Here is a 27,159-nt window from a genome sequence, read left to right on the forward strand (position 1 = left end):
ACATACGGCGAAGAAAAAGGAAAAAAAAGTTGACAGGAGAAGACTCCCGACGCATTCCATTTCTCCAGCCGAGGAAGTCTTTTCCGGAAACATTTTCGAGAGAGTCGTTGAGCTTCCGTAAAGCTGTTGATCGCGCTAAAGCCCTCTTGGAAGCGAGACAGTTAGTGTGTGAAAAATTCAAAGTTGAGGTTTCGGGTGGCTATAGAAAGGAGGGGGAGGAGAGGTGGAGAGGAACGCAAGTCCATAACAAGAGAAGTTGGACAACTTCCGCTCGCCATTGTCGAGTGCGCAACGGAACTTGATCATGAAAGCTCCCACTCCGAGAGTCCGTCAAATTCCAAACCCGTGTTGCCGCGCTCGTCAACACCGATCTCTGCATAATTATTACTGTATTGACTCCTTTATGGGGCGAACTTTATTTAGAGGTTTTTTTTAATCAATTTTTCGGAAAATCTGTGCACGAGGGAGGAAAACCAAGGTCATTTCCAGAGACAGCAGTCAAAATTACGTAGGGAATCTCGCACTGCATGCCTAATTTCCTCTCTGTTCGTAATTAATATCGAGGTCTTTCCGGACAAGCGCTCCTTTCCGCCCATATAACATCATGTTCAACTCGTCCGATTGTTTTGTGTCTGATAGGAGGGGAATTTTTCTTTCTCAGGCATTAAGTGGGTAGAACCCCCTCAATTTTTGCCGCTAAAGCCGAAACTTACCTTTGTTTTCTTCCTCATTCTATCAAATATTTCCGGGAAATCGATTTTTCTTCAAAAAAGCTTGATTTTTAGGAAAAGTTCTGATTTTTCCGGAGATTATCAACCTGATCCAGCAAAACGGAGGTCATTTTCGGACTCAGCGCTAAAAATCTACCTATGTCCACCAATTCTGCAGTGCTAGGGAAGAACGCCTATGAACCTTGAGGCGTTGCTACATTTCCTCCGATACGTAATGAATTTACCGAGAAAATTGTGAATATTTATCTTCTAATGTTTTGGACAATTTTGTTCACTATGTTATCTAAAATATCTGAAAATTTCAAGGACAAATAACTTTCCTCAAAGATATAGATAAGGTGTTAATGGCTCAAATGTTAAAAGCACAAAATAAACGTATCTATCAACCAACCAACCATGTTTTATCCGGAGCAATTTGGCGACTCTCGTATGTTCATACGGCGTTTTTCCTTAGCACGGTAGAATTAGACAAGAGGCTTTATCCGTGTTGACAAGTGTAATTGATCAACCTTACTCTCATATAGAAGTATTTCTACCAAACGGAACTATGTGCATTATGACGTGAGCCCTGTTATGCATGTATTCCTATGGTTCTCAGGGCTCATGTGTTAATGCACATAGTTCCGCTTGGCAGAAATACGTCCATATATTGTACCGCCGCGCCGTATGAGCTTGCAAGTGGCATCGGCCAAAACCAGCCCCTCCACCGTGTTTCTCGCAACAACTCTATGCTCGAGTTTTTGGTTGATATCGCGACCTCTCCGCGAATACAGAAACTTGATCACTCGTTTGAACTAACTTCCAGATGTAAACGAAACTACTCAACGCTGTCTGGAGTCTGTTTGCCGGTGAGTAAACGTTAGGCCTCCTCTGCGCGAAGTGGCAGCCTCCGCGGGTAGTGCAAATGAAACTGAAGAGCGCGGACCGTCTGGCATCGGGTAATTTTGTTTCCAAACAGTCCCAGTTGGTTGACTTTAACGAAGTACCTAATGATTCCACTCAATAGCAGCGAGCAGCCCCGTCTTACGCTTACAGTGTTGCAAGGGTCAGGAAATCACACTGTTTTTTTTCTTTCTTTTTTTTCATATTATTTTTACTTAAAGCGTCGTTTTTTGTTGACAATTTTTTTCTTCTTCTTTTTCTTTCTCTTTTTAAGTTCAGTCTGTTCTGCTTTATCTTGAAGTCAGTTTCTTTGAATTAAAAACGCGTCATTTTAGTATCGCTAACTTCAGTTTAAAAAAAAACAATAGCAAAGCAACGTTTCTTTAATTAAAAAAACTGACTCTATATTGTATCCGCGCGGATTTCATTTTTAAAAAATCAAATTTTGTAGACAAGAAACGACGCTTCTAGTCAAAATAATATAACAAAAAACATTGTTTTCAGTGCGTGAAAAACCGGGGGAAAAGAGGCATTTTCAGTGAGAATATTCCAAGCTTTGCAGTAGAAATGACTCCGCCGTTAATGGTAATCATAGATCCCCCCTCCACCCTAAATTCATGAAGATCTATATGCCTGCATTCAGGAACTTTCACCAAAGTCGAGAAATACACGGCAATTTTAGGGCATTTTCACACATATTTCTTTCAGCCCATTCGTCGTTTCCCTCGCGATAAACTTCCCCTCACAAATTGCATGTAGATCAAGAGAATCTTGGGCATTTCCGACTGAAAATTTCGCTGATTCCAAAAATATAAACAGAATCGTTTAAAATCGATATGGTAACTTTTTGTATAGTAAATAACTCATTTGAGTCGATTTGGCAGCCTCTGAATGAAGTTACGTTCCTTCGTCCGGTAGACGACGAATTACGAACGAAAATTCACATCGTGAGCTGTTCGCCTTAATATGACTGTAGCTCTCTTTTCTCTCCGAACGATGATGGGTGATCCGCATCGAAATAGCTTCGAAAATATGCAACTCCGGAAAACGAGACACGCATTTTTGTAGTTCACCATCCTTTCGCAATAGTGTTCAACGACGGCTCAATGTACCAGTCATGGGGGGGGGGGGGGGGGGCACGAGGAGCATTTGCTCAAAGTTTTAAATTCAATAAACGTTTCCGGTCCCGGAGAGCGCGCGGGGGAGCGGGGCGGGGCGAGGGGGGGAGGGCGAGAGGGAGCATGCAGAAAACATAAATAGGGGGAGCGAACGAGAACGAGAGCGCACGAAATATGCGCCACTTTGTACGGCAAGCATCTCGTTATCTCGAGCAACCTACACCGCTCGCAGCCGATCGATGCGCGTGCAGAGCGGCGAGGGGGGGGGGGGGTGGCGGGGCGCACGCCCCCGAGCGGGAGGGGGAGGGGGTGGGGGTGAGAAAAAGAGCGACGCTAAATAAATGAAAGACTCGGAGGCAGTGGCGAGCCGGAGCCGGGGCCGGGGCCGGGGCGCAATTTTGCAGGACCCTAATCCGCACGACTGAGTAGCGAGTGCAAGAGGGGTGTAAGTGCACCTCCCGGCCCGGGGCCCCGACGGCAGTGGCGTGGCGTGAATTGCGATGTATCGATTGTTATGCCATTTAAACCTATGGTAAAGAATCGATTATTAAGGTGTTCGCTGCGAACACCCTGTTTATCGATCCTTTTCCATAGGTTAAAATGGCATAGCAATCGATTTATCGCAATTCACGCCACGCCACTGCCCGACGGCAGGGCCGCGAGCGGCAATTTTCCGGCTCGAAGCATGCGTGTGTGTTACGCCAGTCGAAATGAGGCAATTTCACTCTTTCTCCCGGGTTTTTTTCGTCGCCCGACGGAGCCGCAAATCGTTCGTAAAATACCGTTAATGGACCGGTGAACCACGGAGGCTCCGTTAATGACGTCGAATATCTAACGCTCATCTTCTCCTCTATCTTTACCGGTACTGTCATGCCGAGGAAGAGTGTCGTGTGAACGTTGAACATTCGCACGTTGCCGACACTCTCTCGATCCGCATTACTTATTATTGAGGTTCTTTATCAGGGTGTCTACAAGTCCGGGATTTCTGGAAAGTCCGACAATAGTACTGATTTTCCGAGGGCGGTTCGGAAGCACTGAAAAAATGCGGATGTTTTGCAAGAAGGTCCGGAACTTTTTTCATTTTTGTCGCAATTTGAGTGGGAAATTCAAATTTTTGAAATTTTTCGAATTTTGTCAGTTGAAGGTATTGAAAAAGTACTGAATTTTTCTGTTGAGGAGGTACTGAATTTCTTGGTAATGTACTGAAAAAGTACTGTTAACAGTATTGATTTTTGGACAGCCTGTTTTAGTAGACACCGTGTTTATTTATTCTGTACCTTTCAAGCTTCAAGTACGCTTAATTAAGTTGGAAACAAAATGATCGATCTGAAAAATTTATAGAATAAATTCTTTACCTCTCCCCGAGGATGAGTATGTTATCCATTAGAGTTACAGACAGCTGAGCGGACGGTTTGCTTAAAATCATCACAGACAGCTGAGCGGACGGTTTGCTTAAAATCATCCGAAAATCACGCTGAGCACATCATAAATGTCTGAAATCAACGCCTCAGAGCACGGAATTGGCGTAGCCTGTATTTTGCGCCTCTTCAAATGTCCCGCGTCCACCAGCAATTTTCCCTTAGGCAAGAGCTGGCAATCAGGTTTGGGGGTTCACCCTAGAAGCAACGTAAGAAAACCTGACCAACCCGTTGTTAAGCAAACCGTCTCACAAACTGTGTGCCGCTGAACTTTCTCCTCGGGAGTTCTAAAAAGTTAATCAACAGAATCACTGAAATTGATGAACAAAGCGATAGGCAAAAGGAACAAAGAGGAAATGGAGAGATCCTATTGGTTGAAACCGATAGTTGCTACAGGCTAAAGGGGAATATGATAAAGAAATGAAGGAAAGAAAAAATGCCTGATAGGTAATCGTATTAAATTTTCAAGCCTTATGCTGAATGCTGATACGACTGACTAGGAAAACAAACCCTCGATCCAAACTAATCAAGTTGAATTGTTAGTTATTTGGAGGTCAAATTGGACAGTTTTCGTAGAATTGCCCATTTGCATTTCACGCCGATTAACGACCGCACTGTGTTTGGCGCAATGCGAGAAGTATTCCTACAGTCTTGTAGGCGCTAATATGATTTTCGTGCCGACCAGCGACCGCACTGTGTTTGGCGCAATGCGAGAAGTATTCTTGCAGTCTTGTAGGCGCTATTATGATTTGCGTGCCGACCAGCGACCGCACTGTGTTTGGCGCAATGCGAGAAGTATTCCTGCAGTCTTGTAGGCGCTAATATGATTTTCGTGCCGACCAGCGACTGCACTGTGTTCGGCACAATGCGAAAAGTATTCCTGCCGGCTGATTGTTGAAATTGATAGACAAAGAAGTAATATAGGGATCATGGAACGATCCTATTGATTGAAATGGTTGGCTCCTGTAGACTAATGGAGATAATGATTGGCTACATATAGGGTCTCTTGTGGATTCCCGTCAAACTGTCCATCCCCTAATGGAGATGTTGCATGTGTGAGGAATTTGCGATTTGACTATTGATTCTTTTGTAAAAGTTCGCGAGAAACACGATGGTGCCACTGGTTTTTTCTGAAATCATTTCCCAAGCTCTAAAAAAGCTCTCAAGTTGAGGGCTTAATGGAGGGGATATCCCACGCTATCCTGAGAGTCCACCTCTACATCAAGACAAACTCTCGAAGCAAATATAGGGAGCATATACATTGACAGGGCTGCCACTTTATTTGGGGACTCTAAAACTGAAAACACGGCAATCCTGCTTACGTATTTGCTCCCTATTTTGTCATGGAGAGTTTGTCTTAATGTAGACGTGGACTCTCAGGATAGCGTGGGATATCCCCTCCATTTTGGCCTCAACTTGAGAGCCTCTTTTGAGCTTGGGAGTTGATTTCAGAGAAAACCAGTGGCACCATCGTGTTTCTCGCAAACTTTTACATAAGAATCAATCGTCAAATCGCAAATTCAGCACACATGCAACCTCTCCATTCCTTTGTTTATCACAACCACCCACTTCCACCAATAGAATCGTTCCGTTTTCTCATTGTCTCCTTTGTCCATAGCTTTGTTCAACAATGCCAATAATCAGCCGACAGCTCAACTATCGATCAGAAGGGGGAGATCCGCCGACACCAATCCGAAGGGGCTGGTGTTGGGTGGGGTCGGGCTTGGCCGAGACTGGCCGTGCACTCAAACCCAGCTTGAAAATATTCCATCCTGCTTGGCAGTTGGCACGCAGCACCCCGGACCCGGGCCGCTTAAGCTCCGGTCGGCAGCAAACTAACTGCTTCCCTTCAAAATAATCACCCAACTGTTGAATTCCCTTGCTCGTCTCAAGAATAGAGCCCCATTCAGAAAACTTTTCCCACCGTCGGTCTCCGACCTTTGGCACTCATTTATTTCCATATATAATAAAAAAAGAAAGAAAACAAATCGTAATAACTTCTTGTGTCCTGTACCTGCTCTCGTGAATTTTCAGACTCGGAAATTATCATCACCTTTACCCGTTAAATTGATCCGATCTCCCCCCCCCCCATTCATCACACCTACCCCCGCTGGTTCACGCTCTCAACCCCTCTCAGCCCAGGATATCGACAGTGACAGTACGGAAATACGCACTTTGGTCCGTCGCAAATGTTTTTAATGACGAAATTGTAACGAATTGCACACGATTTTGTTGAACTATGATTTTTGTTTTTCAAATTGCATTCCTTATCTACTTATTGATCCTTTCATCATAATTTCAAGAGGTCTTTAACCATTTTCAAATTTTACATTTTCCCACCCTGTAATTTTTCCGAGACGGAGAAAATTAAGAACAGAACTACTCCCTTTCCTTATTTTTCCATTTTTGAAGCACCTGTGTCCGTGTACGATTATTACTCGTTGAAATTATTTCCCCTAAATTGCATGTGGTGCTTCAAACGGTACCAAGGTGTTTCCACTTTATTCCTTGCTGAATTATGCGTTTTTCCTCATTTGAGGGGTGAGTTAACCAGCTTTGCCCTCCCGTAATGATTAGGGCAGCTTGAGCTGAAATGAAAGTAAATCACAGAAGGTCTCTCATTGCAGTCTTTCGATTGGATGGTCTCCTACACAGAATGAAGAAAAACTTAATCAGTCAAAAAACATAATAAAAGAACAACTTGATTCGGGGAAAGGCTGAAAAGATTGAGGAAAAGAAAAGAAAACTCGGAACGCGCCGTACCGCGCTGATGATGATGGTCTATGTGCCTCTCATCACCAGTTTTTCCTCCCAGAGAGAGTTGGTGATTAAATTTCCAACTTTGGTAATCCTCGTTTTTACGTGCTTTGATTTTGCTTGTTAACCTTGTAATCAGTCTCGGTCTCGCACTAACAGCAAATCGATGACGCATTTTTAATTATTTTTTCGAATTTTCCTCCGGTTGATAATGAAATCGTAATATCTCGGAACGTTCCGAGTTTTTTTTTTATTTTCCTCTGTTTATTTTTTTAGCCTTTCCCCAAATTAAGTTGTTATTTTCTTTTAGTTACTATTTGTTTTGATACCTCCACACATTAGTCCCCGCGCGCGGGTGAAAAAGGGTGAGGCATAATGGCTTTTATGCACTTGGAATTAAAACAGGAGACCGATTTGATTAAAGAGAAGTCGTAAGTTTAAACACTGCCTGAACCCCCGCGTCTATTCAAACTTTGGTACAATGAACAGCTGCGCGTCTTTCCTGCAAGGCCCTTGGAGCAGTATCGGACCAGGGGGGAAACCTCGTATCTGCATCGGGCTTGGAATGAAGTTGAGCTGGTTTCGTCCAAAAGAATAGAGTAGACGTTTGGATACTCCATAATATCATCAAATCATGCATTATTTCACGAAAGTTGTGCTTTACTTTGTTTCCGTTCGCTTTCCGTCGCGGGGAAAGTTCAGTTGGAGAAAACTTTCAGAGCAGCAGAATCCTGGAGCTCCTGCTCATGCTCACATTCGCCCAACTCAATGAAACATGCATCAAGTAAACAAGCATTTTTTCTCAAGCTGGAAAATGAATGAGGATTAATAAATATTCATGACTCGACATTATTCTGATTTCATTTTCTTTTTTTAATGCCAGCAAACGGCTTCTCGACAAAGCTTTTCACATATTGTTTAACAACGCTTATAATAGAGATTGGAGGCTTTATTTCGAGCATTCGGCTCATTTGTGTGGGGCTGTAGTCGTGCATGAAATCGTTGAACGAAACGCCTCGCGCAAAATGTTAACGCTCATTCAACACTAGCCTTTTCACATGAGTGGTAGTGACGCCTATCATTAAACCTCCGCGAAAGAGCCAATCTGAAGTTATTTCATGAGGCGTGACTCGGCTCTTTATTGAGGTCACTAATACACTCATCTCGTTGACATTCCTTGATGAAGCTCAAAATGGAAATTTGAGAGCTAAGAACCTAGTCACGAAGTGTACAAATGAGCAGCATACAGAATGTATAACCATATTGATTTTAAAGTTATTTTTGTATCCTCATATTTTAAAAAAAAACAATAATTTTAAAGCTGATTTTTAATTTTTCTATAAAAAAAATGATAATAATAAAATAAATAAAAAACTAGGGTTGATTCAATTATGACCCCCGAGCCGAGACTTTTTGCGTATCGATTTCTCCCTTAAACTTCGTTTGTTTATTGATTAAGTACCTACGTGGAAAATCACCATCACTATCGAAAATTGCTCGAGAAGTCAGATTAAAAATTTGCGATTTCTGCTCCGCATGGCGGACGGCTCACAGGCTACATACAAATTACAAACACGATACGGTGTTTTTGTACACACACTATCACACCTCAGAAGAAGACAAAACAACCCCCGACCAATTAAAAATTGACTGACTTGATTTCAATGAAATTGAAAGGTTAATTTTCATTTTCGTAAATATACGACAAAATATCGGCCCCAAACATGCTTTGGAGCTTTTGGTGAGGGGTACGCCATCGAAATTGAAACTAAGAGATATGATAGGAAAGCAGCATTCCTGGAGCTTGGATAGATATCGCAACAGCCGGTTTATAAAGAAGCCTCCGTTCTTTGTCAAATAGCCACTAATCACCCGAAAGACTCTCAAGAATCGTTTGTGTGATTAAAAATCAACTGATTTTATTTCAAATACCTTAAAAGACTATTCTTCATTTTCATGTCATGCTAGTGATAGGCAAGACAACCGTAAGTGATATCCTCTTCATGCTTCCGTGGTTGCGTTTTGGACACACAACAAACACATTTCCAGGCTAAAAGTTGGCAGAAGAGGGCGGCATTTTACTTGAAAGCACTGTTTGCTCTCTGGAGGATCAATGTCACTTACGGCTGTTTCGCCTAAAACTCCGCCATTTTTTGCGCGTTTACAGCTTTCTCATATGTCTCGTTTTGATACAATTAAGATGAGTATTGCGGTTTTAGCTATTTCAGTGATTTCATCTAAAAGAAATCAGACGAGTTTTTGAGAAACCTCGATTTCGAAAATTCGACACTCACTGCTGCTCTCTTCGCTATGACGGGAGCTTCGAGGGTGAAGTAGGAGTTACCCCGGGCCGGTGCCTTGGTCTCTGCCACGGAATCATTCAATTAATCAAGGATGCTGGCAAATGACCACGCGTTATCCATTCATCTGGAGGCTATCAGAGGCGACGCTGGGAAATAACAGTCATCATGAACTGATCCCAAGTTGGGGCCGCGGAGTGACGGGCGGATTATCCCATGACACCGATAACGCCGCTCTCATAGTTTTGTTTTACAGCCGCCGCGAGGGTGCGACACAGACGCCCATCGGCGAGCGCCCGGCTAATTCAATTATTTGACAGGAACGTCCAGTTATCTCCACTTCATTCATCCCATCGTGTCAAACGGGATTCGCCGTGCGCGTCAATCCGGCCTTTTTCTCTATTTTAACGAAACGATGACGCACCCCCTGCTCGCCTAGCCTCTCCCCCCCGACGTCGGAGCCCCCTCCGATATAATTGGAAAAGACTTTAACCGATTCCGACTCTTGAAGACGCGGACGATTTTTCAGCGACCCCCTCGGCCTCCGCCCCCGTCCCGTTTCGCCCCCCTCCGACGGCCGCTTAAAATGAGTTGTCGTCGTTAATTAGAAACATCTCTTTACGAGACCCCGGGGCGTTTCGGTCGACGCGAATTTAATTTGCCCCCTCCCCCGTTTGCGCCCCGCCGGCGTCATGCCGCAGTTTACGAGACACGGCCTCCGCGTTGTGTTAAATGTTTCGAAAGCTGACGTGAGTTGTCATGAAAGTTCTGCCGAATGTGCGCAACGATGCCATCCTCATAGACGCTACGCAATAATTCAGGAAGGTTGGAGGTTTCAACAGGGGGGAACTATTTTCTTGCAATTGGGCTCTGCGTCATCTTGAAGAAACAAAGCTCGGTAATCCTATGTTTCTCAAAGTAAACAAGCATTATGCTTGTAGTAATAGCAGTTCCTTTCGATTAATAACTAGGAGACCGGGTTAATATCCCTGTGCTAACCGAGGAATTTATAAGAATCTGACTACTTACATATTACAGATTCTATTTGTAGGGAAGCTTTTCAGCCATTCGGCTATCATCAGCCTGCACGACATTTCGTGTTTTAACATTTTAAAAAACCAAAGATTAAAATGCACTGAACTTATACAATAAAAATATTCAGTACATGACATCACGATGAAATTTTACAAAATCCTAGACATAACAAAGAGAGACGAAGAGGCTTGTACGTTCGTAATCCTATGCGTAATGGAACGCGTTTCCAAACTCAAGGAAACTTTCAGTCTCCAAAAATATGAATTGAGAGGCTTCGAGAACAAGGCGCATAAGTGCAGCGTTTGAAAAAAACCGCGGTATTCATGGTTTCAAGGATAACTTGTCTTAATGCAATCTCTGAGAAATTCGCTCCCAGTTGCCAATTTCTAAACATTAAAAAGTCAGTTTGAACTTTGTCCCCGCCGTAAGGATTCGTGTACTTTCGAAACTTTTAACACGTATTTCTCGGCATAGCAAAAACTGCACTTATGTGCCTTGTCCTGCAAGCCCCTCAGTTGATCAAACCCAAGTTGCAGTCCCACATAAATTACGGTATTAGAGCTGCAAATTCATCCATCTAGTTACATATTTTCAGAAGATTTTTACACTTACTTTGGACGAGTTTGACTTTAATTTCTCATTTTAATCCGATTCCTTGTAACACTTTGACGTCACCGCATATTTAGTTGCCTCAACAGTCTTGAGCGATCCTTATAGTATCATTTTTGGAACAAGCATTTTTCCATGTAACACCTGGAAAGATTGAGACATTATTAGGAGTTCAGTTGAAAATTAGAATCAAAGAATGTAGCGGGCATTCAATCCAATTTCAAATTCAGTTCAAGGCTAACGTATCGTAGAGAGCTCTTTGATCAGAACGTTATTTTCCGCATCTTCTCTTCGAAATAAACATCCTGAAGCGCAGAGACACAGTTCGTAATTTCTGCGCCAACGTTCATGGTCTTGGCGCCTCTCATCGTCAGTTTTTTCTTGCCGAGGGATGCTGGTGATTGAATTTTCTAATGATAATCATTGATTTAACTTGCCTTGGTTCTGCTTTATCGTCAGTTTTTTCTTGCCGAGGGATTCTGGTGATTGAATTTTCTAATGATAATCATTGATTTAACTTGCCTTGGTTCTGCTGCACTGGGCCGAGTCTCCCAAATTTGTAACCAGTCTCGATCTCGCAGCCAATCGACGACTCAGTTTTCGCCCTTTTTAGGTTGAACATGAGATTTTATTACAAAACGTCCAGGTTTTCCGCGATTTTCTGATTTTTTGTAGTTTTTGCAGCCATTCCCCAGATTAAGTTGATATTTTATGACGTGCTTCGGCTGATCAAGTTGTTCATCATTATTAAAAATAATGTCGCGCCGATCAATTTTTACTTTCTACCACCTACAAAAGTCCTTTGTACATTCCCGTTTCTTTCACTACTCCACTTCTGTGTCGCATCATCATCATTAATATAAACTTCGAAGGATTCTGCCTTTTTCTATTTCACTCGAGGGGAAGTGTCCCCTCCCGGACTCTCTTCCCCACCCGGTGACTGACGCTGCGCTGTGCTGAACGGTTCAGCCTGAACCTTTCCCCTACGTCTGACCGTTCCCCACTCCTCTGTCAATCGAACCATATGCCACCGCTTACGTCTTGTCGCTCGCCCACCCAGGTACCTAGGTACCAGCGGTCAGTTGATGATAAATCTCGCTCATGCTCCTATGCAGCTACGCATTGATTACGCCAGCTAATTACTTTCTAATAATTAGAATTTCTTCGATAATAGTTTTCTTTATTTATTCGACTGTATTTTTTTCTCTGTTCTACTGTGATTTCCTTGGTTCTCTACTGTGTTTTTCCTAAATCTCTGAGTCAGAAATCTGAAGCACTTCGGTATGCACCGAGTACTTCAGATTGTGACCTGAAATCTTCGGTATATACCGAACTACTTCAATTGTCTGACCCGAACTTCGGCAGATGGACCTTAACTTTTCGGATGCGTGATCCGAAAGCTTGAGAGATCCATACGATCTCAGCTTCGGGTTCCATGCACAAATTTTTTTCTCCGTGTTTCCTTTTAGGGGACGCAACTAAAATTTCAGTAAATTTTTTTTCAGAAAAGTAAAGAAAAAAAGAAAAAAAAGAAAAAAAAAGTGGCTAACGATGGTTCCTCACCTTCACGTGGTGTTGGCTGTTTTTACTAACAAGGGGAGTCTACGAAGTGACATCCTGGGATTGGGTTCATTTTGCTTGTACATGAAGAAGAGACAAATCTAAGGTTGACGTATTTTTTTTTAGCCGCCAACTCCCAACCGTTCTCGAGATATCGATTTTTAAAGTTACGATTTTTGCACGTTTCCGCGCGGAGTTCCGGCGAGTCAACTGAGCGCCGGCAAGCTGCACGAAGCGTGTTTCCTATCAGCGCTGCAGACCGGCCATCCTTATCAACAGTTCCGTGGCCGAGTGGTAGAGTGTTCGCCTGCAGTTCCATCGATCGCGGGTTCGAATCCCGCTTCGTGCCGTAGCTTTTAGGGTACGCCGCAATGCGTTTTTACAAGTTTTCTTTATTTTTATCACACACCAAGGGGTCCGCCCCCTGGCCGCTACGCGGCCCAACCCCCGGGGCGAAAAGGCGCGCTTCGCGGCGAGCGAAATCATCGAAATCGACCGTTGACGGTTGCAAATTCAGAGTAAGGAAAAAGTCATTAAGAATATTGTGTGGTGGGAAATTTTTATTTGAAACATCATTTTATCATTCAATTAAAATTATTTACCCAGTAACCGTCAACGGTCGATTTCGATGATTTCGCTCGCCGCGAAGCGCGCCTTTTCGCCCCGGGGGTTGGGCCGCGCAGCGGCCAGGGGGCGGACCCCTTGGTGTGTGATAAAAATAAAGAAAACTTGTAAAAACGCATTGCGGCGTACCCTAAAAGCTACGGCACGAAGCGGGATTCGAACCCGCGATCGATGGAACTGCAGGCGAACACTCTACCACTCGGCCACGGAACTGTTGATAGGGATGGCCGGTCTGCAGCGCTGATAGGAAACACGCTTCGTGCAGCTTGCCGGCGCTCAGTTGACTCGCCGGAACTCCGCGCGGAAACGTGCAAAAATCGTAACTTTAAAAATCGATATCTCGAGAACGGTTGGGAGGTGGCGGCTAAAAAAAAATACGTCAACCTTAGATTTGTCTCTTCTTCATGTACAAGCAAAATGAACCCAATCCCAGGATGTCACTTCGTAGACTCCCCTTGTAAGTGGGAACCGTCCATTTTAAGATATAGTCTATTTCTTGCCCTGCCATTATTATTCTACAAGTTAATTGTGGAGTGAGAATTTCATAATGTTTTCTATGAAATCTTCAAAATATAGTGATAAAAAATTTGCAACTACTACAAAATCGGCTCGCGAGGCGAGCCGAATGTCACTCGCGTAGCGAGTGACCGGGGGTCCAGGGGGCGTAGCCCCCGGCTAGGCGTGACGGGCGCGCGAAGCGCGCCCAGAACGGCTAGTCTACCAATAAGCCTCCATTTTGGGTAAATCATGAACTCGTTACTTAGATATTTGGGTTGACCCGACAACACGGAACGGTTTGTACCCAGGGCGCTTGACGTGCGTGGAACTTGGACCGCCTTGTTTTGACTAAGTGCTCCGTGCAGTTCTGACGCTCCAGTCAAATGAATTCAGGTGAGATATCCGAAACTTCTCGGAGCTCTCGTAACTTTCCGACACTGCTCCTGCTGCGGCTCAAATCAACGTTTCTCTTCCTGCACCTCCGTATTCGTAACTAGAGCTTCCAGCGTTTTCGCACCCACGACTGTCAGCAGAGGAAAGTTTATCCACGTCCCGGATTCTTTTGATTCCCCAATTTTCGTCCACCATTGATGGTCTTGACATCACAAGCAAGGCATTAACGCACCGAAAGAAGCCCTCTCTATTCTCACAATGGAGAAGTGTGATTTTCCAACCAAAACTTTCTTCCAGTGGGAATTTTGAGGAATTAGTTCTTTGCTTGGAAGAATTTGTGACGAGCAGCTTTTCAAGCTCGTAACCAACCTTTAAAAGTCACCAAGACATGTCGTTTGAAAGTAGCTGACAATGAGTCACTAACTATGACTTTTAGCTTACATTGTTAGCTTTCTGGACCCCCCGCAGCAGTTCGAACGAGGTCCTACATTATTTTTTCGTAAGTGAAGAAAATCGAATAGTTCCCAAAATGGTGGTGTATCAGAAAACAGACTAATTTTGAGCGATTCAATTAACTAACATCATTAACGAAGGTGTACACAAGATCAAAAAAAAAAAAAAAAAAAAAAAAAAAAAAAATAGGGAAAAACTAAAATTTGTGATTCAAACGGAAAATTTTGCAGTGTTGGCAGATTTCAATCTGTTGCAGATCTTTTTCGACATCTTCCAAAACTACTGCAATCTAAAACTTTTGATTCTTGAGGGTCACTGCTTTTTTCCAAATTATACATTTAAAAAGTGCTTGTTACGAGTTGTAAGATCCTCCGTATATCGTCTCAACGGAAGATTTCAAAACATTTGCTATTCGCAGTTCAATATCCTAGATTGAATTCCGGTGACTGTTTAAAAGGAGGGCGATTTTTGGGCCAATCTATGTCGCCTCTGCACATTTTTTAGAGTTCGTTCCTCGCCATTTGGTCTGGTATTCAGGTAAATTGTACACTCAATTGTGTGTGTCAATGAGGAATTGAACTTAAATACAACTTGAAATATTCTTGAATAAAGACTGTCAATGGATCTTCAATTTTGTCGGGTTGATGGAAAAATTCAGCATAAAGAACCTCATGAAAAAAACACCACTACAACGAGAAACAACATCGACAAATGCATTTCTAACGAGGGTGTTGCAAGCTTTTGGCCTTCCGGAAAGTAGAAATTTAGTCTCAGGAGAATCTTTCGAAAGCATTTTATTTATAAAAATTTCTTGCCTTTAGAATTAGCACATTCTTCAGTTTAACGTGATTAACAGTATTCGATGGTAAATATTTAATTTGAAGTAAATTCATCGGTAAAGTCTGAAATCCTCTCCTTACTTCACAATTTGCGTTTTCTCGAGCTTCCCGCCTCAAAAACGATACCACGGCACAGGTGAACATTTCGCTAGAGGAGTCATTCATCCAGCCTCTGCTCTCAAGGTTACTACGCAATATTCAACGTAGCCGACGCCATCCGCCAAAACACATGTGACAGGACGATGATTCCAACCATGCAACGAATAACAATCGGCGTGTTTACATTCAAATTTTTCTCCCAATGTTAGATATACGTTTTGATTGACCTCGTTCTCTCTTGAACTTGCGCGTGGAAGCGTCGGCCATGGTAAGCAGGGATTGAGTGGGACGACTCCTCTAACGAAATGTTCACGTGTGCGGTGTGCTGTAGTTTCCTCTTTGAAGCGGGAATTTAAAAAAAAAAAACGCAAATTTCTTACGCAGACAGTGAAGTTAGGAGTGCATTTCAGAGTTTGCCGATGCATCATCGTGATTTTTGAGACAGTATCTATGGGAAACAACTCTTATTTTCGCTCCAGCAAAAGTTTGCAAGAGGCCCATTATAGTGTAGGTGGTTTTCCCCCATCCCGTCGTGCAATGTGAAGTAGATACTAAGGAAAAATGGTTGTTTGTTGCAGGTGATAGGGGTGGTCTCGATATTCTTCATCTGCATCTCGATCCTCTCGTTCTGCCTGAAGACGCACCCGGACATGCGCGTGCCGGTCATCCGAAACATCACGGTGGCGACCTCGCGGAACACCTCGGCCTGGACGCTGGACAAGACCCAGACGAACGCCCACGAAGCCTTCTTCTACATCGAGTGCCTCTGCAACGCCTGGTTCACCTTCGAGATCATCGTCCGCTTCATCGCCTCGCCGAACAAGTGCGAGTTCGTCAAGGCCTCCGTCAACATCATCGACTACATCGCCACCCTCTCCTTCTACATCGACCTCATCCTCCAGAAGTACGCCTCCTACCTGGAGAACGCCGACATCCTCGAATTCTTCTCCATCATCCGGATCATGCGACTCTTCAAGCTGACGCGACACTCGTCCGGCCTCAAGATCCTCATGCAGACGTTTCGGGCCTCGGCCACGGAGCTGACCCTCCTCGTGTTTTTTCTCGTGCTAGGCATCGTCATCTTCGCCTCGCTCGTCTACTACGCCGAGAGGATCCAGGCCAACCCGCACAACGACTTCAACTCGATACCCCTCGGGCTCTGGTGGGCCCTGGTCACGATGACTACCGTGGGCTACGGGGACATGGCCCCCAAGACCTACGTGGGCATGTTCGTGGGTGCCCTCTGCGCCATCGGCGGTGTCCTCACGATCGCACTCCCGGTCCCGGTTATCGTCTCCAACTTCACCATGTACTACTCGCACACGCAAGCTCGAGCCAAGCTCCCGAAGAAGCGACGGCGGGTCCTCCCCGTGGAGCAGCTGAGGCCCCCGACGAGGCCTCACGGACCCGGGCAGGGGGCCTCCGGGCCCGGCAGTGCCACCCCCTCCCTCAACGCGCCTCCCTCCCAGCATGGCCCGCCGGTCGCCGTCAGCAAGCGGATGAACGCCATCAAGTCCAACTATCCCAAGGACATGATGCCGCCCAAAATGGGTAAGTTGAAACTCAATTCAAACTTTCTCTTCAGTGCCCACTTCTTTCTATTAAGTGCTTTATTCACAAATCGCCTTTTTCATTCTTGTGTTATCAACTTTTCCCCCCTTTCTCTTTTTTTCGCTAGCTGTACTTTTTGTATACTTATTCTTAAACTTCTCGTATCTTGTGCACAAATTGAATGTGGCCGTGTATAAATTTTGAATTTTTTTATTGAATCTGTTTTGAAGACCTGACCTTAATCGTTTTAAGACTGAAACTAGGCATGGGCTGTAAAACTGAAAACGAGGTGACATGCTCATGGAAAGTCAGAGTATACCTGAGAGATATATTAACTCAGGCATAAACGTGAAAACTCATTCACTGTTAAGCCTTAAATTATTCTATCCTCAAAACTTTTGAATGGCTACAGTCGCTCTCATGCACTCCTCTGCCAAAGCCTATATTTGGCATGTGTTATGGCTCGCGGAAATACTATTCATGCTCTAAGTCTTCAAAAAGTCTTGAGTGAAGTTTTGAACTTTAAAAATCGAAGGAAACTCGTCATTTTACAGAGGCAGTCAGTCGATCACTTGATGATTTACCAGTCTACAGTTAGAGTGACGACATTTGTAACCTCCTGATCAATTTAGTGCATGTGGCGATAGGTGCAGCGCAACCCTGCGTCAGCCAATAGCCACGCAGCTCAGCGTCGCCGCTCCTCATTGGCCCTCGCATCACCAACCGGGCCCTATGTAGCGGACCGCTCTACCGCTCCTGGCCCATCAAACCAGGAGCGGTCCGTCTTGCAAGGCCCGGTCGGTGATGCAAGGGCCAATGAGGAGCGGCGTCGCTATATTGGCCAGCGCGGGGGTGTGCTGCACCTGTCGCCACAACGTCAATAACTGGTTCATCCGATGAACCGTCGTTCGTTCCCGTTTCCGAAACCAAGACAGAAAAATATTTTTAAAAAAACCCCAGCACCTGCCATTTTGTAGTAGTTTGTAATCCTTCTCCACCCTCCATTACTGGAATAGATACACAATGGAAAATGACTCGGTTTTGAGTCGGAACGTCTCGGGTTTTTAACGTTGTGTGCTAGCCTTGTTTCCCGTTTCCCCCCCCCCCCCCCTTGTTGATACCGGAATGGACGAATACTGCGTCGCAACTTTTCCCGTGTATCCCCATCCCGAAATAAACGGGATCGATGGAACTATTTCTGGGAGCATTATTCCGAGAAGTGGAGTCTCGCTCGATATAAAATTTCAATTGCACCCGGGCGAGAATTAATAACTCATCAACTGAGAAATTGAAGCGGCGAGTAATGGGATCGGAGGAGCTCCTTCGAGTATGGTTCCGGGCATCATTTTTTGGCGAGAGCGCGGGCGGCTCTGGTAAATATTCTTAATGAGAGCCGTTGCGGGAGCGACTGCCGCTTCGGAGGCAACCTTTCTCGAATAACGCCCTGAATTGTTTTGATTTCCCAGAGGAAGACAAAACCGGAAGACGCACCATCGTCAGCTCGTGCTACGAAATTTCGCTCCTAAACTTTCATAACAATCCTCTCGCGATAATAATTGAATTTTGGGGACGTTCAAGTATTACGTAACGCACTTGGGGGGGGGGGGGGGGCGTCCTAGCCAGCGTTCACAGGTAAAAAAAACCTCTTGGACCAATGCCGCATTGCATTGACTTAAGAGTGCAGTTTCTTGTCGCCGGATTTAAGAGTCTTGAACTCTTGTTTCAAGCGGATTTTGCATTGAAACAAGAGTCCAGACTCTTAAATCCGGCGACAAGAAACTGCACTCTTGAAACAAGAGGTTTCTTTTTACCAGTGTTACGGTGCGTTACAAGGGGGTAGGGGGCCAAGCCGAGAGTTACGTAACAAATCCGAGCCGGAGGAAAAATAAAAAACTTTTAAAAAAACGTGCGAGAAATTGAAATTCCCGCCCTTTTCATTGTTGATATCTTCCCGTCGTGTTTCAGCAAAATATCTTTAAAAACAATAAGATTTTTTTAATCTGTTTTCTCAGTGTTTTCTTGTTTTTTTTTTTTAAATAGGGGGGGATGGGGGTTAGGCCAGCGGTACTTAATTCAAAAGAGGGGTATAGGGCTGCGTTGCGGGTGCTTCACAAGGGGCGAGGAGATCGGGGAGAAGGGACAAGAATCGGAAAAAGTGCGTTAGGTAATACTTGAACGGCCCCTTTACAAATTATTAATTATTCTTAAGTAAAAGTGTGAGAATTAGTTGCACAATGTAAATTTTTACGCTCCAAATAACGTTTTCAAATGAAAAAGCACGGTCGTGAATGAACCAGCAGATGAGGTCTACATTGACGTGTTTTTCTTCCTCAGCTTCACGACACAATAAAAAATGTAGACAACAAGATTTTTAGCATGCTGTTTTTTAGTCTTTTTGAAATGAATGTTGATCGTATCCAGGTATTAGTGAAAATGATGTTGTCTCTTTTTGGACTCTTCGCGATCTTGATTGAACATAATCTAACATGATGTGACCGTCAAAGTTTTTTGAAACAGCTGCTTCTTGAAATTCAGAAATCATCGGTTATTCTTTGATTGCTCTGGAACCGCTCCGATATCACTTTAAAAGCACCCGAAGGCTTATTCGCCTTTCTCTTGTAAAAATCGTAATACTCTGCACCTGACAGTGGAAATTCATTTTGTGAGAGAGAAAGAGTGAAGTGGCGAAAATCCTTCTGAAAAAGAACCCAATGAATAAATCGCCTCAAATGCTACCAACTTCGAAAAAGTAACCGCTTAGATTGTACAGCACCCTTTACCTTCATTTTGATAAAATATATTTGACGAGTCACTTTTTACGGGGGAACTTCCTGAGATTTCATCGCACGCTAATCAGTCTTCAGTAATAATCGTTAATTCAAGACGTTTCTGAAGGATTCGCTAAGTGCAATCCCTATTCGCTGAATATCATCGGCAATTTCGGAGCACAAGCTGACGGTAATGTGTCTATAGGTTCAGTCTTGGAGCGGCAAATCAATATAAATTGAAGTGTTATGGGAGGAAAGCTGCTTCCCACCAAGGAGAGGTGGCTCGAGGTTCGAGAACTCACTCCGTTGTAACATGCCAAAACGCGAGGAAGAATGGAAAAAGAAAAGGGGGGGAAAAAAGTAAAATCATTTGTAAGCAATCGGTGGATTATTGGCGGTCCAGTTGCTGGGAATAGCTGAATTTCGTTCAACCGACTCGTGTTCAATTTGGCGCTGAGGATGGATTAATATCACGGGCGAACACTCGAAACCAAGATCGCAGAGCATTGGCTCAGGATTCTTGGGCCATTCTTTGCACGCGTAGGTACTCGTATTCATATGCAGCGCCGGGAAGAGGGGTCGAGACAGGGGGCGCGGGGGGGAGGGGGAGGAGGAGGAGGGGGCCTGCGCTGTGACTCGCTCGACGATGAACTGTGATATTTAAGCGCGCCACTCCGCTGCACAAGACGCTCACTCTCTCCGTGCAACATTCCCGCCGTGCAAATAGGTCATTAAAGTGGGGCGCATTAAAAATCTTTACTTGAAAGTCTGGAGTCAAAGACTGATGTCGTATCAACTTACGCTCGGTCATTCTGTCGCGGCAAGAATCAAAATCGCACAGAAAAAAAAATACGGTGGGTTTTACCACACTCTGACACAGTCACACGAGTACGGTAATGAACACCAGACTCTATAGTCGCATTTACAATATTACGGTAAGTATCAGTTGAGTTCTGGTAAATACTAGCATAATCCTAGTTATTTTCACTAAGTGATATCACTGTGTGAAAAATCAAGTTGACCTAGAAAGATGTTATATCACACTTTTTCTTCAGTGCGCGTGCATCTCGAGGCACGAACAGCCGAACAGTGTAGCCGCGGAATTTAAATAGGCACGGTGAAGGCAGTTCTTTCCCATTTTCCTGAAAACTCGGGCATTCGGTTTTTTTTTCTCTCCTGAAAAACCAGATGTATCTTTGAAGTTTCGCTTTAAAAATTTGCTACGTCATTGAACAGAGCAGAAAAGTGCAAAAATACAATTTTGAAAGAATGGTGAGTACTACAGCGTCCGGGTGGAAAACATTGAACGCGTCGTACAATTGGACGTATTTATGCTAAAAGGAACTATGTGTATAGGAAAGTGAGACATAGTTTCTTTTAGCATAAATACGTTCAATGGGCCTGTTGCAAACTTTTGCTAGAGCAAAACTAAGAGTTGTTTCTTATAGATAATGCCTCAAAAATCACGATGAGCGCATTGGCAAACTCTGAAATGCACTCATAACTTCACAATCTGCGTAAGAAATTTGCGGTTTTTTGAGCTTCCCGCTTCAAAAACGATACTACGGCACAGGTGAACATTTTGTAAGAGGAGTCGTTCCATCGTCGGCAATAATCATCATAGCCGACTCCAATCCGCCAAAACACGTTTGATGGGACGAGATAACACCTGAACTGGATTAGACCAGATAACAATCGGTGTGTTAACGTTCATATTTTCCACGCCCGAATGGATTGACCTTGAACTCTCCTTGAATTACGCGCGGAACTGCGTGCAAGCGTCGGCCATGATGAATATCGCCGACGATGGAGCGACTCCTCTAACAAAATGTTCACCTACGCCGTAGTATCGTTTTTGAAGCGGGAAGCTTAAAAAAACGCAAATTTCTTACGCAGATTGTGAAGTTATGAGTGCATTTCAGACTTTGCCGATGCGCTCATCGTGATTTTTGAGGCATTATCTACAAAAAACAACTCTTATTTTTGCTCTAGCAAAAGTTTGCAACAGGCCCATTATCGATACTCATCCAAAAGGCTTTTATAAATATTACTTTGATGATTAAAAATCGACGAACATAAGCCACGACTTTATGATGAGGGCTTTATACATTTCGTGTGAGGGGAGACAGCAGCAAGTGGTATCCTCTGCGTACTTGCATAAGTTGCATAGTCTCATTTTTTTTTTTTTTTTTTTTTTTTTTTTTTTTACTACTTTAATAGCGCACAAGGGCTAATCCCGCGCTTTTTAGTCCCGACCCCCCTCCGTCCCTACTGAACAACCAGTCCCAGGCAACCATTGTTTGAGACCATCAAACTCGGGTCGCCTGGCCGGGAATCGAACCCGCGACCTCCGGATCATAGAGCTAGCGCTACAACCACTACACTACAGGAGGCCGACAACAAATCCCATTTGGGCACACAACAAACATATTATAAGGTTAGACTTTGGCAGAATGGAGCCCCATTTTGCTCAAAACTGCAGCAAGTACAGCTTTTTTTGCGGACAAGTGAGTGGACACATGAGCATTGAGCAGAGCACTTAATAGGATGTCTAATGTCAGTAAAAATCAGAAGATATCTGAGTATTTGATGTTATCAGGGAAAAATCAGGAAAATTTGCTATGGATCAAGAATTTCTGAGTGTTTCAAGCGTTTATCAAACATTTGATTCAGTTCATCAATTATGTTTATTCTTAAAATTAATTGAGTGTCAACTTATTCGCGCGAAAAATCGGGAAATCCTGCCTAAATTATCAGGAAGATCCAAAATTAAATTTCAATAGACACCGATTTTGTAACTCAGTCCCAATACTTTAAAATGAACGTGAGTTGAAAAGAAGGTTGAGGATAAGAGCGGTAAAGTCGATTTTCCAGCAATTTTTTCTAAAAAAAAAAAAATAACTGCTCAATGAAAACCTGGAGCCTAGGTAGATGACCTGTCTCAGACAATCGAATCGAAAATATCCGGAACGCCCTGGTAAAAATTGGCGATAGGAGCTGCGTTTCAAAATACCATAGGAGTAGGAGTTCTTATAGCCGACTGAAGAGGGCGATAGAAAATCATATAGCTGGCTGTAGAAAGTGGAAAAAATCATATGGCCGGACTACACGAAGCGATAAAAAATTATACAGCCGGGGTATAGTTCCTATCGCCGCGGGCTTTACACTTTATCGCCTGGCTGATGCTTTTTCGCCATCGGCTATAAAAGGCTATAAGAAATTGTGCAGAAATTCTTGTGCTTTGTAAATCCTTAAGTTTGTACGGAATCACCTTAATATTTACAAAACCACATTATATTTTCCTTTACTACACATTTTTTTTCATCAATTAAAATGAGAATAATCCATACAGAGTGTGCAAACATTTCAAAGTCATGAGTTGAAAAACGCTGACTCCGCGAGATTAAATATTGGAGCCTAACACAAAGCGGAGCGGCGGCGCACTGGCGCCTACAAACCTAACAGGGATACTTCACGCATTGCGCAATGCGTGAAGTATCCCTGTTAGGTTTGTAGGCGCCAATGCGCGTTCAGCGCTGGCTGCCTGCCCGCCGCGCCGTGCCGCAGCGTACCGCGGCGCTTGAAGCTACTATTTCACACCAGAGGTATTGCACAGTATCATACGAAATTGAAGGCGCTCCAACATATTAGGAATGGCAGGCATCCTTCAAAAGTACGGAGCTTTCCTCGCAAATTAAATTAAGATACTAAGGCCCAAAAAGAGAGCGGTGGTCCAAAAACTCACTAAGTCCTACTAGCCCTGCTGGCACGCTTTAGAGGTGCCGCTACTGCTGCTTTGAAATACATTTAGGTATTCAAAATGTAGCATTCCAACTTTTTACTATTTTTTGGGTTGTTGTTGGTCAAAATTGACGTCTACCAGAAACCTTTACTTGACGGATGGATACTTCCTAAAGGAAGAGCTCCCATCCCTTCTTTTCGCGAACTATTTTTTTTTTTTTTTTACCGTCAGTTTTTTAGCAGGAGAAAATTTACGACTAGTGGCACTCAAAAACATTCTTAACTCCATTTTTTCGAAAATGTCGGTTGGTCTCTTTCTGATGAACTTGGTCCATTTAAGAGTTGTCGCCCTATTTCCTGACGAACATACCGGATCCACTTCAGGTGCGAAAATCCCACTGCGCTCTTTCAAAGAAAAATATCATCCTCGGAGTGTAAAAAGCGAGAAGAGTCAGACTGGAGGAGAGAGAAGCTTGCGGGGAGGCGAAAGAAACCATTTCAAATGAGAAAATGTATCTGGTGACTCGGCTCATTACTTTTTATTCCGGTCGTAAACCACGGAGGAACTCGCCTAATTTTCATGTCCAACAGGTTTGCAGTTCTCCCCGACCGCGGTTGGCTCAGCTTCAATGTTTGTCAACGCAAGTCAATATAAACTTGACGCAAACCGGGCTCAAATGTTTCACCGAGGGAATTTTTAAATAACCCGCGATTCTTCATCTAGTCTCCGTGCGAATGTAATGAAACCTTGCGGTAATCCTACTTTCAGTACTAATGGAAATTTTTAATACGCAAAACTCTTCGTTTTCGGACAGCGATGTAGAAACTGTAGATTACTGGTAGCATACGAAAAAACGTAACACACGCATGAAGCGGTCGTTTGATAGGCGGGCGGAGAAGTGTCTAACTGTTATTCTCGTCATAACCTCAATTACATAGGCTCCCCTACGGCAGTTTTTACAATAAATGATTTAGCGTTGAAATTTTTATCGTAAACTCAATTGAAGAATGGCTAAGTTTCATGTCTGGACACAGATTCTCTAACATCGGGTTCTGAATTTGATATAAGTATCCTTATTCAGCAACAGTCCCATAAGAAACCATGAAAACCGGCTGTCCTCGTTCTAACCTAAGTGTTGCTCCTGGTGTGTTACGAAATTCACCATTGGCGTAGCATAGGATCACACTATCTACAGTTTCTAGATCGTCGTATTCAGACTGGAATAGCTAAATTTAACGGTTGCAAAATTATCTCGAATAATTCAACGTTTTACAACATTATGACCACTCTATGTCCAAAATTGTGACAATTTTCACGTTCGATCAGAAGAAAATTAGGTAAAATTTTCGGGCAAAATTGTACAGCGGTTCTTGAAAAAATAAAATTTGCTTACGCACATTTCGCAGCGTTGAAATATAATTAAAACTTTTTGCAAGGAGATCATGAAAACTACATAAACAGAGTAAATAAGGAAAAGACGCGAGTTGATGACGGCGCAGAGATACAACTATTCGTGCTTGATGGATGTCCATGTTGCATATCTGCACAATTGAAGGCGCTCTGGCGCGAGGCGCGAACTCGCAATGCTCCGCTTTATGCTGCCTATGAGATGTCGCTCGGGTCTGGCTTTAAAGGAAAAAAACGATGCCCGAATATTTTTTTTTTTTTTTTTTTTTTTTTTTTTTTTTTTTTTATAATGTCTGATTCTGAAGCTCATGTGCGGCAGGGTTGATTGAAACAACTTTTATAGACTTTTTGTCTTTATCGTAGACCGTGAACGAGCAGAACTCGTACTAGACGACTTTAATTTGATGATAAATTTAAAGAACATCACAGTCAAAAGTTGACTTTCCCCTACATTGAGAACTTTTTGTATGGCCTACGGCAAAGACAAAAATAATTAATTTTGTTCTTACCGTTTACCATAAAAAAGTGCTAAATCTGAAGAAAAATTAACTTTGGACCGTAATGCCCTCTAAATTTATCATGAAATGACAGTCAAAATAATGGTTATGGGCATTTTAAACTTTGTTTTCCTTGAATTAAAGTTCTCGTTTAGGGTCTACGGTAAGAACAAACAGTCTAAAAACGTTAAAATTTATTTGAACCAACCCGGAATCATAACTCCTCCAGAGGGGGTAGTCGAGTCAATTTGACCCGGCTTGGGATTTCTAGGGGTAGTTGTCCAAAAAAACTCCCTGATACTCGATTTTTTTTCCAATTTGATGTCTTTTTAGATGGCTTAGATGCCTTTTTGTCTGATGATGGCTTTAAATGTTCCCATGGATAGGATCCAAATCCCAGCGGGTCGATTATTGAAATTACAGACAAAGCTATGACAAAGAAGACAAAAGGGATATGGAGGGATCCTACGTACTGTCTGATTCTTTTTTCTACGATGTATTTGGAGATCTCTATCTAAAACTCCTATATGCCGGCCCCATACAACCCGCTGGCCGCGTGTTTCTAGCAATCTTCGGGTCAATTTGTCCCAGCTTGAGCATTTAATCATTAATGAATATTCTGTCCCCGTACCTATTTTTAAAGTATAAAATCTTAAGATTCTAACGCCTGAGGCGCGGAACCGCGAAGCGGTCAGAGGGCGTAACATCCGAGTTGAAGTAAAATTGATAGCCAACTGACGCGTACATCCAAGTCACATGAGAGGTCAACTTGAAGTCGGCGGGCGTCATTTCAAAATCGGTCATCAGAGCAGTGGCGAGGCGTGAATTATCGATTATCGATATTTCCCAAAGTGAAGTGGTGGTTAAGAATCGATTATTAAGGGGTTCGTTGCGGACACCCTGCTATCGATCCTTTTCTACAGGTTTAAATGACGGACAATCGATATACCGCGCCATTGCATCAGAGACAATTTGAGTCAAAAGAATTGTAATTTCGCTCAATTTGACACAAAAATAGTATTAAAGTTGATCTTTCTCGTCTTCCATTAATGGTGTTTTTAAAATTTTAAATCATTCTCCCATTTTTTTTTTCTTTTAATATACAATAATTCGTTGAATTCCGAAATTAGGGTGAAAGCAAGGGAGTGAAGTAAAAATGTCTATCTGCTCTAAGTGCGAAAATCGTTTGAGTCCAGCTTAACGGTTTAAAGAGAAACTCTCAGCGTTGAAGACAAACACCCTGGGCGAAAAACAACATCCGGACTCGGAAACGCAGTCGGCAGAAGCGGGCGTCGGTGGGGGGGGGGGGGCGCAGAAGTGAGAGGAGGGGAAGGGGGTGTTGAAACAACGCCGATCACCCCCGGTGACCCGGAGCGGAGACGGGGGATATGAAAAATGATGCAGCGACGGCAAGAGTGGACGATAGGAGCACGCCGCGGTATTAATTAAATTCATATTGGGCGGCTTATTAATTTGCAGACGCCAAGACTCCCGATGGCTAAAAAAACCCGCGTTTAATTACTTAATGAGCCGATGAGGGATGATGAAGGAGCCACGCCGTCGAGCATGATGGAGCGGTGCAAGTGACGTCGTGTCAAGTGCGCCTCTTCGTCTTCCCCGACGGCTTTAAATGCTCCCATAGATGGGATCCAAGCCCCAGCGGGGCGATTATTGAAATTATGGACAAAGCTATAGACGAAGAAGACAAAAGGGATATGGAGGGATCCTATCGGTGGAAGTGGTTGGTTGCAATGGACGAAGGAGGTAGGTAATAGACTAACATAGATGCAAATTTTTAAGAGCAGCCCGAGACATGATAACAGTGGAAAAACAAGGGGGAAAACGGGAAACAAGGTTAAAATACACAATTAATATAAC

General features: G+C 43.5%; 1 protein-coding gene across 3 annotated transcripts in view; it reads left to right on the top strand.

Annotated features, from left to right (window-relative positions):
- Positions 1–27,159, top strand: part of Shaw (Shaker cognate w) — a 449,043-nt gene that overhangs the window by 358,942 nt on the left and 62,942 nt on the right. For all 3 annotated transcript variants that reach the window (XM_019049483.2, XM_019049482.2, XM_019049484.2), the window contains exon 6: positions 15,895–16,867. In XM_019049483.2, the coding sequence (XP_018905028.2) occupies positions 15,895–16,867 (973 nt within the window). The remainder of the gene's footprint in view (positions 1–15,894; positions 16,868–27,159) is intronic.

The sequence above is a fragment of the Bemisia tabaci genome, chromosome 1 (genome assembly GCF_918797505.1).
Source record: "Bemisia tabaci chromosome 1, PGI_BMITA_v3".
Lineage (NCBI taxonomy): Eukaryota > Metazoa > Arthropoda > Insecta > Hemiptera > Aleyrodidae > Bemisia > Bemisia tabaci.